At 35.6% G+C, this 17,610-nt stretch overlaps 2 protein-coding genes across 2 annotated transcripts; both read left to right on the top strand.

Moving 5' to 3' along the window:
- The first annotated feature begins 6,065 nt into the window (after window positions 1-6,065).
- LOC113239667 (G-protein coupled receptor moody-like) lies at window positions 6,066-9,618 on the top strand. Its single transcript, XM_026476747.1, has 3 exons — window positions 6,066-6,529; window positions 7,889-8,127; window positions 8,264-9,618. Exons 1-3 carry the CDS (start codon window positions 6,311-6,313, stop codon window positions 9,105-9,107), a joined length of 1,302 nt encoding a protein of 433 aa, XP_026332532.1. The 5' UTR covers window positions 6,066-6,310; the 3' UTR covers window positions 9,108-9,618.
- Window positions 9,619-10,167: 549 nt separating this feature from the next.
- LOC113239682 (G-protein coupled receptor moody-like) lies at window positions 10,168-17,261 on the top strand. The gene is made up of 3 exons (XM_026476765.1): window positions 10,168-10,525; window positions 14,243-14,481; window positions 16,121-17,261. The coding sequence occupies exons 1-3, from the start codon at window positions 10,292-10,294 to the stop codon at window positions 16,929-16,931; spliced, it is 1,284 nt and encodes a 427-aa protein (XP_026332550.1). The 5' UTR covers window positions 10,168-10,291; the 3' UTR covers window positions 16,932-17,261.
- Window positions 17,262-17,610: the final 349 nt, after the last annotated feature.

Below are 17,610 nucleotides of genomic sequence, written 5' to 3'. Positions count from 1 at the left end.
TTTTCAGTACAAATCGGCAATTTCATACTTTAACCCCTATTATTTCCCTGGATGAACTCTATTACAAGGAGTTGTACTGCTACTAATATACGATACTTTACGTGTTTAGTCATTCTTAACCTAAAAATCGGGTGTTACAAAAAAACTTATAATATGTATTAGAATTATGATACATTATTTTTTATTGAATAAAGGATATTCGTCATTTTTAGCTAAACTTCTTGATCTGTTCGCGGTGCAAGTTGACCTTGAGCACTGAAGGCCCGCCCGCTCGTGCAGGCCCATTGGGCGCGCTTCAATTTACCTCACTTAGCGTGTGCGGATTGGGTTTCTATGCGTTATTATTCTAAGACAATAACATTAAAACGGGCTTTGGGTGCGCAACGCCTTTGTCGTTCCCAATGCTTCATTTCTTGGTACGTTATTGTTGTTATAATTAATTCTTAACGCAACACCCTGTTCAGATACGACTAATTGATAATCTATTTTGAAAGCACTATTTCCCTTATACCCAACGGACGTTTCTTATTCGTGTGAGCCGAAATCCATACAGCATAGCGTAAGTGACAATTTCGGAGAACACTGTTTGATACAATTTGTTGGCGATTAGGCTCGTACAAAACTATAATCCAAGTAACAATGTAAAGACTAGGTAGTCCCTATTTTCAAAACCGGATGCGTAAATATCTTCTACCACGGTCTTACTTTGTAACGTCTATATATTTATTAGTACGTATAAGGTATTTAGGTATATTTATCTATGTAGGTATAACATATCGTTATTTCTTTATTAAGTATTTGATAAATTAAAATGGAAATTATATTTATTTCACTTAATTTATATTCATAAATTGGCAATTACTTCTACCGCTCCGATTAGCTTTCCTCTATCTCACAGGTTGTCTGGAAGAGATCGTTCTTAGCTGAAAGACCGCCTTTAAGTTTAATTAACAATTCAAAACTAAGCACACATTAAGTTTGTGGGCGTAGTTTTGCATGTATTGTTCTTGTTCTTGACCGTGAGCAATAAAGGGTATATCTATCTATTTATCTATCTTTTTTATATCCTGTATACAGGTGTAAAAAATAAGAGAATAATTTCATGGAGAAACCAATGACTTTTTTTATGATGCTAAGTGATGGGACGAAGAAGTCATGCGCCTGATGATAAACGACACGCCTGTCCATAACAGTTGCAGTGCCACTCAGAGCTTTAAATCTCAAAGATCTGAGGGGCATTGCCACTACGCCCGTCACGTAAGTCCTGTAATTTCACCAGCACCCTAACCTTTGAAAACCGGAACGCAGTAATGCTAATATTACTGTGTGGCGGCAGAAATAGGTAAGGTGGCAGCACTTCCCTGGACAAACTCTTTCCCAACGAACTCTACTGCTGCTAATATAATGTAATAATTACAATAATATTACGGCAATCTATTTCAATTTTGTTACGAAAAAGTTTCATCGATCGAATATTGCCCGTATTTTACATTAGTATTTCCAGTCATTGTCTTTGCAAACTATAAAAGTCCATGTAACTCGAGAATAAATTACATGTTTGCGTAAAAACTCGATTCTCATAGGAAATCAAACTATTTTTTCGGATCTAAATCTCGTATATTTATTTATTCAAACAAACCGACGTTTCGGGTCCCATGAGTTTCATTTGTTATGTGTAACAATCGCGAAAACCTAAGAACTCGATAACTCGATTCTCAGTTTTCAAAATCTCATTATTAGGATGTAATTGAGACTTGAGAGCAAAACCCACGTAGAAGCTTTTTGTAGAATTCAATTATTTTATCCGACGCATTGGATTTATTAAAATTTAGAGTTACTTTAATAATAGAGTAAGGTTCTACTGAGAATTTTATAACATTGTTCTGGACAGACGTTGGGGACAAAATGTAACAATTGAGGGTAACAGCCTCATCCATCTGTGTCGCAATAGGTCATCAACCTAGGTTTCCACAACTAATAATAATAAAGTAATGAAAAGGGACTAATTAAAAAGAAATTAAAAATTATTAATTTATTTCTTAATTTGGTTCAACAATGGCGGATCAGGTCCTCCCGTTAACCAAATGCTATGCTTGTGTTGGGATCGCCTTGCAACTGCTCAAAGCTTAAAACTGAGAATTTGTAACAAATCAGTGGATTAGTTTAATAAGATAGAATGGTATTTAAAAAAGAAATGTACGTGTGTGTGTGCGTGTTATGTGTTTGAGTAATTTGTAGTGTTGGTAATTATATTTTTGATTGTTTGTTTACAGTGAAGATTGTTCTCAAGTTATCAGTCTACCATATCTGATAATTATTAGGAACCCTAATATCAGTTTTATGAAGGACTGTAAACAATGAAACATTTTTACGTTTTCTTAATCCCTTCTTAGTGCCCACTCGAACGGGCGACGATACCAATCCGAGAGTCACCCGAAAACTACAAAAAAGCTAGCTTTTCGTCTAGAGAAGTACTGCCACTTTACTTATTTCTACCACCAGTCCACCAATCAGTAATGTAAACATTACTGCGTTCCGGTTTTGAAAGGTGCTGGTGAAATTACACGCTTATGAGACTTGTTTATTTTTGTCTGAGAGTGACAGGCGCAGTGGCAGGTGTCCCTCAGATCTTTTCGATTGAAAGCTCTGAGTGGCACTGCAACTGTTATGGACAGGCGTGTCCCTTGACACTTGGCACACTTACTACACTGACTTATTCGTTCCTGCACTTAGTATCGTTAAAAACGTAGAATTTATTATAATTATTAATACAAAGATAAGAAACAAAGAATACTTAGAAAAAATTAATTCGATCCGGCTGGATTCGAACCGACGTTCTCCAACAAACCGTGTCAGACGCTATGCCAACTAAGCCACGGAACGAACCAGCGGACCTCACGAAGTTTTTTATGTGCTTGTTATCAGATCTTTGTATTTGGTTTTCGACGACTGTTTAACCGTAGCGCCATCTTAACTGCCTCCATGGCTGAATGGTTGCCATGCCGGACTGTCACGCAGAGGTCCCAGGTTCGATTCCCGGGCCGGGAGAAATGTTTGTATGGCCTACATTTGTTTCTCTCGTGTGTTTGGGTGTAATTTGTGGTTGTCTATATGTGTGTCCATGGTACCCGCGACACAGGGTGTCCGTAGTGCGGGGCTATGTTGAATGTGTGCGTTGTTATTATTATTATCTATGAGAAATCTATGAACGTATTTCGTCACCCAGTTAGATAAGTTTACAGCTACCGGCCCTGGCTATAGATGTCGCTATTAACTGTATTTAAATTTGTATTGAATTGATATTCAATTATTTTTTGTGAAATTAATCCACTAGTTTGATAAAATTATAAATACAAAGATTCGCTTCGAACCGGCCGGATTCGAACCCACGCCGACGTCCTCTAGCAAACCGTGCCAGACGCTAAGCCAACTACGCTACGGAACGAACCAGACTAAACACCACTAGTGGAGTAATTTTACAAAAAAATATTGAATATCCATTCAATACAAATATAAACGTACAAGTTAATTTAGATGAAGCAATGCAGTTTCGAAAATCAAAATAACTACAGTCGCACCTAGCAACATATAAGTAATTACTCACTATCAGTCAGTGTTACGTAGGACGCAATTCTTAAAACGCTCTTACACTGTTCGGGTCACTGTCACGTTTCCTAACCATTTAGACGCCAACCGTCGTCCGCAATCAATTAATCAACCATCTTAGTGAAAGACGAGATAAGCATCGGAGCGGCGAAAGGCGACAGGGCGACACTCATCGGGTTAGCATCTATCATAGTGAGATATAGGATTCAAGGATTGAAATATGGAGATCTCTACGCAAATGTGGACATTTGATGTATAATTCTTTGAGGTTAGACGTTACTGTGAAACAGATTAGCAGCAGTAGAACTCCTTGTGAAAGAGTTCATCACAATGTTCAAGCAGTAATGCCAGCATTACTGTGTACCCGTTTTGAAGGGTAAGGGCGCTGGTGAAATTACAGGCACACAGGACTTGTAAACTTATACTTCAGGGTGACAGGCGCAGTGGCAGCGCCCCTCAGATCTTTAAGAATTAAAGCTCTTAGTGGCGCTGCAACTGTTATGAACAGGCGTGTACTTGCCATCAGGCGCTCGACTTGTTCGTCTAGTAACTTGATCCATCAAAAAGAGATTTCAATTTCTGAATATACTCGTAAAGATGTAATTTTATTTGGCATTTAGAAATCGGTTTTCTTTTTGCCACAATCAAAGGCAAAACGATATTAAACATATTTAGTATGTTTTATTTCTAATTTTCTTTTAAATTAATAAATTTGATTTGGTAAAAATTCGTATCGTTAAAATAAAATACAACATTTTGTAAAATGTTGAAAAATTAAAATAAGGTGTTCTCATTAATGATTTTTGTAACTACAGTGAAAAATAGAGTGCTTTCATTAATTTTAGACATAACTGGTTGATGACTCTATCATCGCAGTCAGCCGTGACCATGAGACCTGTAAAGGGCCCAAAAGGTTGGTTTGTTTGATAAAACACATATACGTGATTCACATCCGAAAAAATAGTTTCATTTCCTATGTGTGACAATCGCGAAAACCTAAGAACTCGAAATTTACTATTCTTAAATTGACGAAAATTATTTCCAGCTCTTTACCTATTACAGAATGACAGCACCACCAGTGCCGTGTAGTTGCCTTAATTCACTTTATGTCTCACAAGATAAATAACAATTAAGTATTAATATAGATGACAGAAAATAATCACAATACTAACATTTATGGCATCGTACAGACAATGGTTCATAGCAATAAAACACGTCATTTACGTTATATAATATTTTACTGTACAATAAAACACTACGAACGCTCACTTCCTTCCTCCCACATTACAAAAGCGCACTTGCTCAAAACTATTTACGAAATGGACTAAAGTGTATTTTCTTCGAAATGTTACGAAACTTTGTACGCACCAATATAAACAAGAACCTCATATTCTATTTCTGAATTTCTTTAATCATAAAAACAAAAGATGGTATTTAAGATTTATGCATAAGGTCCCAGTGGTTTTGCCAAAAAAATACTTGTTTATCAGTCATACTGACTACCTAGGAATATACACATATTAAACGGTTTGTCATTTATCTTCTAGAAACTATAAAATTCAGAATACCAGTATTTGACAGGACAAGTGAAACTTGAATGTCACATAATGATAACTTGTATGGGTTTAAATAACATAAAAAATATTTTCACCTTGCAGCGATAGATAGGAATTCCTCTAGACACTTCATCAGTTGCCTTTAATACATCATCTTCCGAATAATGTAACACCCTAGGCGGCATTTTCTCATCGCACAATACCTGTAGCTAATAGTTGACACTCGTTACGTCCTAGTGTTTGACACCTCAACATACGACTGTCAAGCATTGGGTTCCCATAGCAAAACAATCTTTGACACCCATGTCAAACACTACTCAAACTACCCATAGAAACTTGCCACTAACAGAGTAATCCAAACCTACGTTATCCGTCCTTACCAAATATCGAAATTAAATCTTAAAAAATATTCATTTGTACGCGTGCTTGGCATGGGTGTCAACTACTACTAAACGTTGAAATTAATTTTGCACCAGTATTTGACATGCCTCAAAAATAAAATATAAACGACATACATCGATAAATACAAACAAAAAAAATTGTTTGTACAGTTATCTAATAGTTTTAATAAACACTTACCGATAATTAACAAAATTCCGACTAATAAATGCACTCAAACTACTCAAAGTCTTAAAGATTTTTGCAAGAACACCAACGCACATTCAAATCGGATCACCTGTTCGCAAAAACAGTCGCAACATGGAAAAAATATTGAGTGATTCGATGAAAGCTTTTAAACGGAATTCATATATGCCATTACTAGTACATTTAACACGGTTTTGTAGTTATATCAATATCTATTTTCTTATTTATCAAAAAAAAAATGTTAAACACATTGTTAAAGATTCATACATTTACCTTACTGTGCTCATGCAATTATAGAATGTCGCAATTAAATGGTGCATTAATTGTCACCCTATCTCATCATGCACCCTAAATAACTAAAGCATATATCTTTACAGATACGTCACAGAGCGATACGGAGCGTTTCCTGACCAGCTGCGGTCCGATCCATCGAAATGCCTTATCAGAACACACTCTTACTCAAACTGTTTAGTATCACTCATTATCACGAACTGGAAACACGTCCTCCGAAAGCAATGGACGATCGGCAATGGGACTAAGAATAATATGTGTGAAAGGTTAAAATGGCGGACCTTCTGCCTAGTTTACCGGGGAGCACGCCTCATGGGCTAAACGTGTCTCTAGATGACTTCACTACGGACCAGGATTTGGCAAATGTGCAACTGTTCAAACATTATTCTGAAGGTCTTCTGCGATTTGCTTCTGTGTCCTGTGTGCTGTTCATGTTGGTGGGTATCCCGGGGAACTTGATCACTATCATCGCTTTGGCGCGCTGTAAGAAGGTTAGTGAACTCCAGTGTTTATCTTTCATTCATTATTTTGATACTTCCAGTTGTTTACAATTACATAATATGTGTAAAGTATTTGTAATAGTTACTGTATATCTTTTAACTACTCGAGGCGGTAAAAAAGGAAGGATAGAAAAACAATACATGAGAGATTTTTTTAAATTAATCATAGAAAAACCAAACTTAAATATTTTAAACAAGACGTAATTTGTTGTTGAACTTATTGAACCACAATGCAGCATTAGCATAACTTATTAGTACACACAGAACTCGGTAATCGAATATTAAATTAAATAACAGCCATTTACTAAATTGATTACTGTTGTAATTATATTAAGAATTTTAAGAAACGTCTGTAATCGTATCCAAATTATAGTGACAAGTGATTGTCGTAAATTAGATAATTTATTGATGTATAAACGTTAGTTTATGTTTGATAAGTAAACCATTTCATTCTAACGTAGCTGTTGTCTATAAAATATATCGATGTAATTGATACGGACTTAACAATTCGTCGTAACAAACTAATAGCTTTTAACACAAAAGATATTACAAATTACGTACTTGAGCTTTCCGATAATTTTAAAAACTCGACAAGTACAAAGTGCATTAAATGTAGAACTGTTTTTGCCCTAGGTCAGTACTCACAGTGACACCATTGTTAACGTAACGATAAAACACAGATTATTTATTCATCCTCGTTCATTTGTGGAGATGATAAAACGGTCGAGTTGGTTATCGTAACGAGAAATATATTAATTTAATTTAATTATCTCAAGACAAATATCGATTTCTTTGTACACAAAATAAAAAATATAATTAACTAATTGCAATTAGTAATGCGCTACAAATCATTTTTAATATTACAAGCACCTTACTTGTGATTTTATATTTCCATGACTTCTCCAATCAGAATTGACTGTCTGAGTTTTTAGCACACAAACCCTTACGTCCTACATAATACAAAAAATTTGGCTACCCCACCTATAAGCAAAACTCTAAATTACTCATAACGGAAATAAATTAGTAGCAGTAGAGCTCCTTGTGAGTACGTCCTGGGAAATACTGCCACATTACCTATTTCTGCCACCAAGCAATAATGTGAGCTTTACTGCGTTCCGGTTTTAAAAGGTTAGGGTGCTGGCAAGCACATGAAACTTGTCAACTTAGTCTGAGAGTGACAGACGCAGTGGCAGTGTACCTCAGATCTTTGCGATTAAAGCTCTGATTGGCACTGCAACTGCTATGGACATGCGTGCCGCTCAACAACATGCGCACGACTTGTTCATGCCGTCACTAGGTAGCGTTAAAAAATAACGTTCATGTTACTAAAACACTGATTAACCTTTCTAGGTACGCAACGCGACAGCAGTATTCATAATGAATCTGTCCTGTTCGGATCTCCTGTTCTGCTGTTTTAACTTGCCACTGGCTGCATCGACCTTCTGGAGCCGCTCCTGGACTCATGGAAGGACGCTGTGTCGCATGTTCCCTCTGGCCAGATATGCGCTTGTTGCTGTCTCACTATTCACTGTACTCGCCATCACGATTAATAGATACGTTATGATCTCACATCCTCGCATCTATCCAAAGTAAGTTTTCTTGCCTACTACATACTTGTAAATAAATCCTTAGAAATACAAAAAACTACTCTACTACTCACGCAATAATTATAATAACAAGACCAACTACTTTGGTAACATTGACCTATAAAATCTTCTTTCACAGATTATACAAACGCCAATACTTAGCCATTATGGTGGCTAGCACGTGGATCTTCTCGTTCGGCGCGCTAGTGGCTACGTTCTTAGAAAAGTGGGGTCGTTTCGGATTAGATCCAACTATCGGCTCTTGTTCCATCCTTCCCGACAAAAACAATAGATCCCCCAAGGAATTCTTATTTGTCGGTGCGTTTATGCTTCCATGCTTAGCAATAGTCATATGCTATGCCAGGATATTTTGCATAGTTAGAGAAGCCGCTAGAAAATCTCGTGCACCTGCCAGAGGCAGAGGCCGGCCCGGACTAGAAGATTCAGCTGTAGGATCAGCATCCACTGCTCTGGAACGCTCTCCTGGACCAGAAAACGGATTAACGCATGTTGTGAAACCAAAAAGAAATCTACTAGCTCCACCTGCTTTACATTGCCCACCGACTCCGGGCCCTGAACGATCCTCCTCCTCTGGCGTGGACACTCTTGATGGCCATGATGAAGAATCAGCATTGGATGCAAAATCACGAATTCCAAGTGGTGTGGAAACAGCTAAGAGATTGAAACAAGCTGCTGTTGTCCTACGCCGGTCTCCTGCATCGGTAAAACCTCCGCGACTCACTCATAAAGACAGAAAACTGCTAAAGATGATAATGGCTATAATGCTCTCGTTTTGGGTTTGCTACCTGCCCATTACGTTGACGAAGCTATTTAGGAACTTCACATCTAACCCTGTAGCTAATATTGCAGGATATTTGTTGATTTACCTGACAACGTGTATCAATCCGATTATTTATGTTGTGATGTCCAGTGAATACCGGCAGGCTTACAAGAATCTGCTGATGTGTCGGCGATGGGCGTGACGTTCGTCCGGCGATGGTGTCTCGGAGAAGCGCCCGCCGTGACTATACATCAATGGGTGAACATAAAAACACCCTCGTTAAAAAATCACCAGACTTTCTATGAACTACAATACTCATATAACCTCCGTGATTTTTATGTGTTGTCTGTTAGGTATGTACTTTGGTTAGAATTGCGAGCCGTCCGTGATCGTGCTAATGGAACGAATGGGAATGTTTTAAAGTAATTTTTAATGGTATTCCTCAAGGAGAATTCCATTGTAAATAATAGGAGTAAATTGTCTTTTCAAGGTTACAATTGTAAAATAACACGTTCGATACAATATGTGGTATGTTATTTACGCGTACATAGATATCGTCAGTTATTCATAACTATTTATGTCTAACTATATGTCACATTGTGTATTGTGAAATACTATCTGAGTGTAATTTATTTAAGGCCATAGCTACATATTATTCATTGTTTTAAGTATTACTTATTGATACCGATGCTGGTAATGTCAAGCGAATTTTACCCACATATTAATTTTATGATATAGTTTTACATATATATATATATATATATTACGATTACATTTCATGTTAAAATCGACTTATGGAAAAAGATTTTGGACGGAATCTGCAACATTTATATAAAACATGAAATATGCAGAGAATATAAAGTGTTCATTTATGTGTTTATACATAACAACGTTCTGTCGGGAACTATCGCTCCTTACAAATCATTTATTCATTTTCAAGCACTTAAACGATGTTTCATTCGTTAAATTTTCTTTCTATAAGTCATATTTTAATATGTAAATTATTTCGCCTGCGATCTGTAAAACAATGTTTTATCGCGCTTAGCAATAAAAAGAAGATGGAACAATAAATGTTAGAAAGCAATAATGTTTAGTAAGGTAATGTAAAATTTACGCGAAGCATTGCGGTCAACACTCTGATTGTACATTTGTACAGTCAGAGTGAAAATTACTTTAAAATTGTTTTGTATTCCTATTGTCGTTTAATAAGACTTTTACATGCAATACAAGTAATGTCGTCAACAGTACGTACTAATATCAAACAGGGTTGTCCACGACCGCATTAGTTTCATTATAAGGAAAAATCACAACATTATATCAGTCTGAATTCGTACCACATAACGGAAGGTTCTTTGTAATTACAAAACTTAGATTTCTAAATGCACCATGTCTACAACAATTGGAAAATCTAATTTTAGTGTAATTGGTAATCACGCAAATACAAGTGGCTTGTCAAATATGGCTGAAAGGTATACCGATGAACAGCTGGGGTCTTTGCAGCTGTTTGAAGGATATCCTAAACCAATGCTGCAGTTCACAGCAGTATGCTGCATGCTGTTCATGGTGATTGGCATCCCTGGCAACCTTGTCACAATCTTCGCGCTGGCTAGATGTAAAAAGGTGAGATATTTTTTGTTTGTGTTTATTTTTATGCAACGTTTACATTATTTATATATGTATGTGTAAGGTATGTGCTGTATAAGCCGTGGCAACCTCATGGTTTGACCTACCGCCTCTTAAGCAGAGTGGGTTCGAATCTAGGCTCGCACCTCTGAGTTTCTCGGAATTTACGTACGAAATTTAATTAAAACTTTACCATGACCTCTTTCTATATGATAAAACCTGCACATCGAAGAATGTTGACAACCCTCGGAAAACGCGTGAAGTCCCTAACCCGCATTGGGCCAGTGTGGTGGACTATGGCCTAAACCCTCGTCAGAGGGGACCCGTGCACAGCAGTGGGACGTATAAATGGATTGTTGATGACGATGGTGATATATATAACATTGAAAATTATTCGAAATTAATGTGTCTGAGGACAAATAGAAGTTCTATGGATTGGATTGAATTTGCTACATCTGAGGTTTAGAAATTAAAAAATTTAATATTACTTTTTGTTAACAAATTTCTTTGGCATATTTATTTTTATTAAACATAATGATGTTTTTCGTACTAAATAAAAATAAAAACATGATATTATAAAACATCACAATACGTATTCAATATAAAAAAATATTGCAGTTAACACTGTCAGTCTCCTGGTAGCTGTAAAAGTACCTGACTGGGTGAAGAAACTTTCATAACTCCTCACAAGTGGCGCTAGGGCAAAAAAGAGAAATTTATAACTTCTCCTGCCTCGATCCGTAGCACACTTGATAAGAGCGGTCGCCACGTTGAGGCAACAGATCATGGTTCGAATCCAGTCCGATGGGACGAATTTTTCTTTGTAATAATAACAATCACACAATCATAGCCCCGCACTAGGGATACCCTGTATCGCTGGTGCCATGGACACAACATAGACAACAGAATACAACCAAATATTTCTCCCGGTAGGCCATTCAAATATTTCTCCTGGCCCGGGAATCCAGCCCGGGACCTCTGAGTGGCAGAACCGTCCGGCCACAGACGCTGTTTTTGTTTGTTCAATCTTTGTATTGATAAAAAATTATCTGTTATTTTATCTCTACATGAAATCTGAATACTTTGTTGGTAAATTTTGAATTGGGTACAGCATTTGATGGGGTCTGTCGTAAAACTAAAATATTAAATTAACACCCTCATAGTGAGTATGGACATTACGTGTACGTATACAATAATGCGTATGTATGCAGTTAGTGACAGCTTAAGTCCCACAGAGGGAAAACCCCAGTAATAAGGAGGTTGACGTAAACAATTCTATCGCAAAATATGTAAAGTACGTCAATAGAAAACCCATATGATGTTGTGGTGTAACGGGCTGTTGTCCGCAACTCGATGTCCAGGCGCTTATTTTGCGTTTGGTACAAAACCCATAACTTATCACTTGCATTTTATATCTTTTAGTTTTATACCACACCGTAGAACGATTTATTTATGGGATATATTTGATCATCAAAGATATTAAATAAATGATTTTTATTTCAGTTCGATATTATATATTTAATTGTTCCATCTATAGTAGTTGATCTACGGATAAATTATAAATGAACTGCATTCAAGGTAACACTACTATTATGTTTATGCATACTAAATTAATATTTGGTATTCAATAATAATATTTGATCCTCTTTTTTTTGTCTTTTCTTGTAACGATCGATTACATTTATAATCAGTATATCTTTTGATATTGATGTCCTGATAAATCTTGGTGGCTCGATTGCACCCTCCATTCAGTAGGTTAGGATAGGTTAGTATATGAAAAAGCAGCACGAGCCAAGTGAGCGAAGCGAGCGTGTCGGAGCAGTAACCGCCTTGCGCCTGAAGCCAATTTGCTTGCGTTTCCAGACATGTTTTCGGGTCAAATTATATTATAATTAATACAATTTTGGTACACAAATACAATCAACATTTACTTAATTTTAAAAATAAGTACCTATCCAAATTTTATTTTTAATATTCATTTGTGTTAATTTCGAGGCCCAACATAAAACTATCAAAGTTAATTTACACAAATCAAACCTTTTTTGCGTAGCTCAGAACAGATTAAAATATGGATCTATTTAGTTTATTTTATGTCTCAGAGAAAGACGAGTAATCATTAAAAAAGATGACCGTTCACATTTTTTGCCTGCTACTTTTGCAAATTTAAAAAGATCATTTAAATACATACAATGCCTTTATTAATGTATATATACATAAAGGAGTAGAGTTCCTGAGCAATTCACCGGTAGATGTGCGCACAGCAAAAATCACAAGTCCTAGAAACATGAAAACTCGAAGGCAGATTATTTTATTTAATGTAGGTACTAAGAAGGTATTTTTCGAAATTCAACTCCTAAAAGGGTGAAAAAGGGTAATGAAGTTTATATGAAAAATCGACTTCCTTGAACTTTGCTTTACCAGCTTTGCAAATGAAACTTAGTATAAATATTCTACAATGTAAATGGTAAAAGATTGCATGACATTTTTTTCAAAATTACTCCTAAATAAAGGTGAAATGGGGTATTAAAGTTTGTATGGGTAGTTTTTAACGCGTGGTGCAATTTGCTTTAAATTTGGTTTGGAGACTTTAAATACAAAATAAACAAACACGTGTTTCAAGGTTTTTTCAAAACAATCCCTAAAAAGAGGTAATTTTACTAAATACCTTTTGTATAGAAAATCATATTCATTACATTACATAAACTTGAATATTTTGAACTTGTTTTTTGATTTGATGGTTAATTGCATGGAAGAAAAATGAAGTGGAGGAAGTCGCGGACAACTGTTAGTGGTCGTATAAAACTTGTATTTCTTTTTCTTTTCACATACGTGATCAGAAAATCTATCTGTATAGGTATATATAAATTCATATTTCGCGTAGGTTCCTTAGCGCAACACTCAACAAACCATTGTAAAACATTAATATTCTGCATAGGTAATGACTACAAAAAGTGGAATTCGTCCTAAAAAAACAAAAGCTAATTCATTAAGCGTACAATAATCCATGGATCGTATCATATTTCATGAAATCAGAGAAATTAAGCTAATTGGCCGTGAAACGGAGGGCCGGAGTTCATAACCTGATATGTAAAATGATTTCATCGCTCACTAACATTCGTGACTCTATGTGCGGGTATGCACATATGTATGTACGTGCGTAAATCAGGTATCAGAGTACCTACGAGTGTTATATGTAACATAAATTGTCGAGCAATAGAAAGTTTTCTATTTCTTCTAAATTAACCTTCTCAATTGGATGTGGCATTTTATATACACCATTATGATCTGTATTTTTATTAATCATGATCACGATTAACTCATTTGTATGTGAGAGAGGAGAGGAGACCGTCAAAGTCCTCTCAAGTGAGAATTTAGGCCATAGTCCGCCACTCTGGCCCAATACGGGTTGGAGATTTCACACGTTTTCCAAGGGTTGTGAACCTTCTTCGACATGCCATTTTCATCACGATATTTTCGTTCACCGAAAAGCTCAAAAAAATTTGAAATTAGATTTTGCACAAAAATTACGTGAAACTCAGAGTTGCGAGCCCGGATTCGAACCCACGGTCTCCGCTTGAGAGATGGTAGGTCAAATTATTAGGAAACCACGGCTTATTTATTAATACTCAACTTAATTTCATAGACAAACTCTGTAAGGAAGTCAATTATATTATTTCAACGAAACCACCAAGTAACCTTTGTTTTCATTCGTAGGTCCGTAATGCAACAGCGATTTTCATCATAAACCTATCGATCTCTGACTTCTTGAACTGCTGCTTCAATCTGCCCCTCGCGGCTTCTACCTTTTGGACGCAGTTGTGGCCTCATGGAAGACTTCTCTGCCAGATATTCCCGTCTTCAAGATATGCTTTGGCTGCGGTGTCCCTCTTCTCTGTTGTGGCTATCACTATCAACAGATATATTATGATCTCACATCCTAGACTTTATCCCAGGTAAGTTCTTTTCATAATAATCTCGATAGTTAATTTTAATTTCATCTCATAAAAGAAATATGGCGACATCTCGTTCATCCGCTCACGCGATGGGCTCCTCCTATCGCAAAATGGCGGCTATTTGGTTTCGCAAATTAGAAAAGCATTCAGTTTAAATACAAGTTTTTATTAATAAAAATTATTATTCTGCATTGCTAAATAAATGCCCTCCGTAATACCAACAAAAACATCTCAAATAAAATGCAGTAATACACCGCAAATCCTGCACTTAAAAAGCACTAATGAAATTTTTGGTGTACTTGGATAAATATGATAATATTCCGTTTGAGTGGTTCTAACGTTTACCATGAAATTACTCCTTAAAGTATAGTTTATAAACATTTATATTCAGGGTAAACTTAAAAAACGCTACTAACGATATGTTTCCAATAAATAAACACCGAAATCAGCAGCCCAAACAATAACACACACGATTGTCGTGACGTATTTTTGAAGTTGTTTATTTTTTTTAAATGACAGACCCAGGCATTAAAAACTTTATGGTTTGCTAGAGTAGTTACCGAAATAGCAATTAATATTAGTTCTTTTACCTGTTATAACTTCGATATCCGATAAATCGGTATAAAATCATCACCGGCACCTCTAGGTGTGGTATGTGTCTACGGCTGCATGTATCGCGTGAGCAGTTATTTTGTAACCCAGTGTTTTTGACAACGTGCATTAAAAAGGCTTGTCAATACTTATGATTCATTATCAAAGCATCAAAAAAGCTAATTCAGTACAGCCTGTAGAAGCTGGGGTTATAGAGTTGATGTAGGTTATAAAAATGTGTGTATATATACACACACACATTATAATGTATATAACATTGTCTTGTATTTCACTTCAGATGTTTGTTCGTAGCAGCAGAAAACAACAAGCTTTCAGTTTGTTCCCAAAAATAATAAAGAGCTTGCTAAGTATTTCCAAATCTGCCAAAGTCTGCTACTTTTAATACAACGTTAACATGTTCTGCTTAATGAAAATGAATAAAAAATTAAATCTGCCCAAATGGCAGATATCTGCCACAAATGGTCACACTGTTCTCAATCTTAATATGACATTGACATTGGCAAGAGGCCTCTTGTCAAAACGTTCCTTTGCTAACTTGCTTATATCTCATTTAAATATTGTCTAAACATGTTTGTCACTTTGTGTTTTATTTTTTCCTTCATTACCGTTTAATTGATTATTTGATTAGTTATTATAAAGCTTTAATGTTTTATGTGTGTACTATAAAATAACCAAAACTTTAGGTAGGTAAACATTCAATCATGCTTAAAATGAAACGTACGTACAAGAATGTTACATAATCTATAGTCGAACTGAATCCATTGCGTTGTGTTCTTACATTTATTCTAAAATACATTGTTTTACAATTTCTTTATTCCCGATTTCTAAAAGTATACAAAAACATAACTAACTAGGATGAATTAAAACATAAAATTACATTAGCAAAGACCATAAACGGCTGTTCGTTGATTTTATAATTATTGGGTCAGCTTTCGCCATCCTTCTTTTATAAGAACATTTTAAATATTATTGTTGGAATCAACTTTAACGTCTTAACTTTAACGTCTCTGCTTTTATCTTTTCATAGGTTATACACCACAAGAAACCTAATAATTATGATAGTTTGCATCTGGATAGTATCATGGACATCACTTATACCAACTTGGGTGGAAGCATGGGGCTGTTTCGGCATGAACCCTAATACATACCTATGCGATATAGTACCAGACCGAAACGGATCATCACCAATGACAATGTTATTTCTTCTCGCTTTCGTGATACCTTGCCTGACAATAATTGTATGCTACGCAAGAATATTCTGCATCGTAAAGAAGGCATCCAAGAAATCTCGTGGTAATGTTCAGAATAACCGTAGAAGTGTTATAGACGATTCATCTTTCGAAACCTCGACGGCTGTGGATAAATCGAATCAAAGTGACAATGAAACCGATCGATGTGTTCCATCGGGACACCCTCGAGTTGAATCTTTACGCACACACGCCTCCAATCCTCAAACGACACCCGAAAAAAAGCCAAGTCGAACCTACCCAAAAGGCAGTATGGCTTCAATTGCTCAAAATATCCGGCATTCAATGTACTTAACAAAATTACACGTAACAACAAAAATGAAACCAACAGCAAAAGACAAAAGATTATTGTCAATGATCACTGCAATCATGATCTCGTTCTTTATTTGTCATTTACCAATAACGATAATAAAAGTTTCGACAGCAGTCTCAGCGACATCCCCATCAGCGTATTTGTGGAGTTACATTTTAAGGTTTTTCACGACGTGTATTAACCCCGTTATTTATGTGGTTCTGTCGCAAGAATATAGAAAAGCGTACAGAAAGGTATTTCTACCGAAATCTTGGAACACATGTAGGTTTTGGACATGATGACATTGGTCAGATTGAAAGGCATCAACAAGAGAATGCTTGAAAACATTCATTTAACTAGTGTGATTCCAAGGAAAATGTATGGATGTGGAGAGTTCAATTTTAGAATGTTGTTCGCGATTATGAGACACCTTGGAGCATGAGTAAATTGATAGGAATGAAACCTGAAAATATACAGTCGATATAAAAATTATAGGATATAATAGAGTTAACATACATTGAAACAAAGATATTATAAAAATTACAAAATATTATAAAAAAATGTTGTGCACAAACAGTATAAACTATCTTTATAAAAACATTATGTACAATTGTATTTAAATGTATGCACTACAAGTAAATGTTGTACATTCCATAACTTATTATTAACATAATTAAGCCCAGTAGAAAATGTATTTAAACTAGTTAGGTAATAATATGTTAAAATACAACAATGTAACATAAACAAAATGCTACATACATTTATAAAACCTAACAAACGTAAATTGCAGCTTTTTTATAAAACTGATCTTTGTGAGAATATAATTTTAATAATCTTTTAAGATTTATTATTGATGATGAAACAATAAAGTGTATAGTATAATTACTTTGTACAATGTGTACAATATCAACGTGTGATACTATCATAGATAGAGATGTCAAAGACATACAAATGTGTTGAGGCAATGTCGATTGAAAT

The sequence above is a fragment of the Hyposmocoma kahamanoa genome, unplaced genomic scaffold (genome assembly GCF_003589595.1).
Source record: "Hyposmocoma kahamanoa isolate Upper Pololo Valley unplaced genomic scaffold, ASM358959v1 114, whole genome shotgun sequence".
Taxonomy (NCBI): domain Eukaryota; kingdom Metazoa; phylum Arthropoda; class Insecta; order Lepidoptera; family Cosmopterigidae; genus Hyposmocoma; species Hyposmocoma kahamanoa.
Note: the sequence above shows the minus strand (reverse complement) of the source record. Positions and strands in the feature narration are given on the sequence as shown.

Bases quoted from the DNA above. Each gene is read 5' to 3' on its own strand.
- LOC113239667 (XM_026476747.1), top strand. From the start codon at position 6,311: ATGGCGGACCTTCTGCCTAGTTTACCGGGGAGCACGCCTCATGGGCTA. The intron at 6,530-7,888 runs GTTAGTGAACTC...TAACCTTTCTAG, and splicing joins CTTTGGCGCGCTGTAAGAAG to GTACGCAACGCGACAGCAGT. The intron at 8,128-8,263 runs GTAAGTTTTCTT...CTTCTTTCACAG, and splicing joins CATCCTCGCATCTATCCAAA to ATTATACAAACGCCAATACT.
- LOC113239682 (XM_026476765.1), top strand. From the start codon at position 10,292: ATGTCTACAACAATTGGAAAATCTAATTTTAGTGTAATTGGTAATCAC. The intron at 10,526-14,242 runs GTGAGATATTTT...TTTCATTCGTAG, and splicing joins CGCTGGCTAGATGTAAAAAG to GTCCGTAATGCAACAGCGAT. The intron at 14,482-16,120 runs GTAAGTTCTTTT...ATCTTTTCATAG, and splicing joins CATCCTAGACTTTATCCCAG to GTTATACACCACAAGAAACC.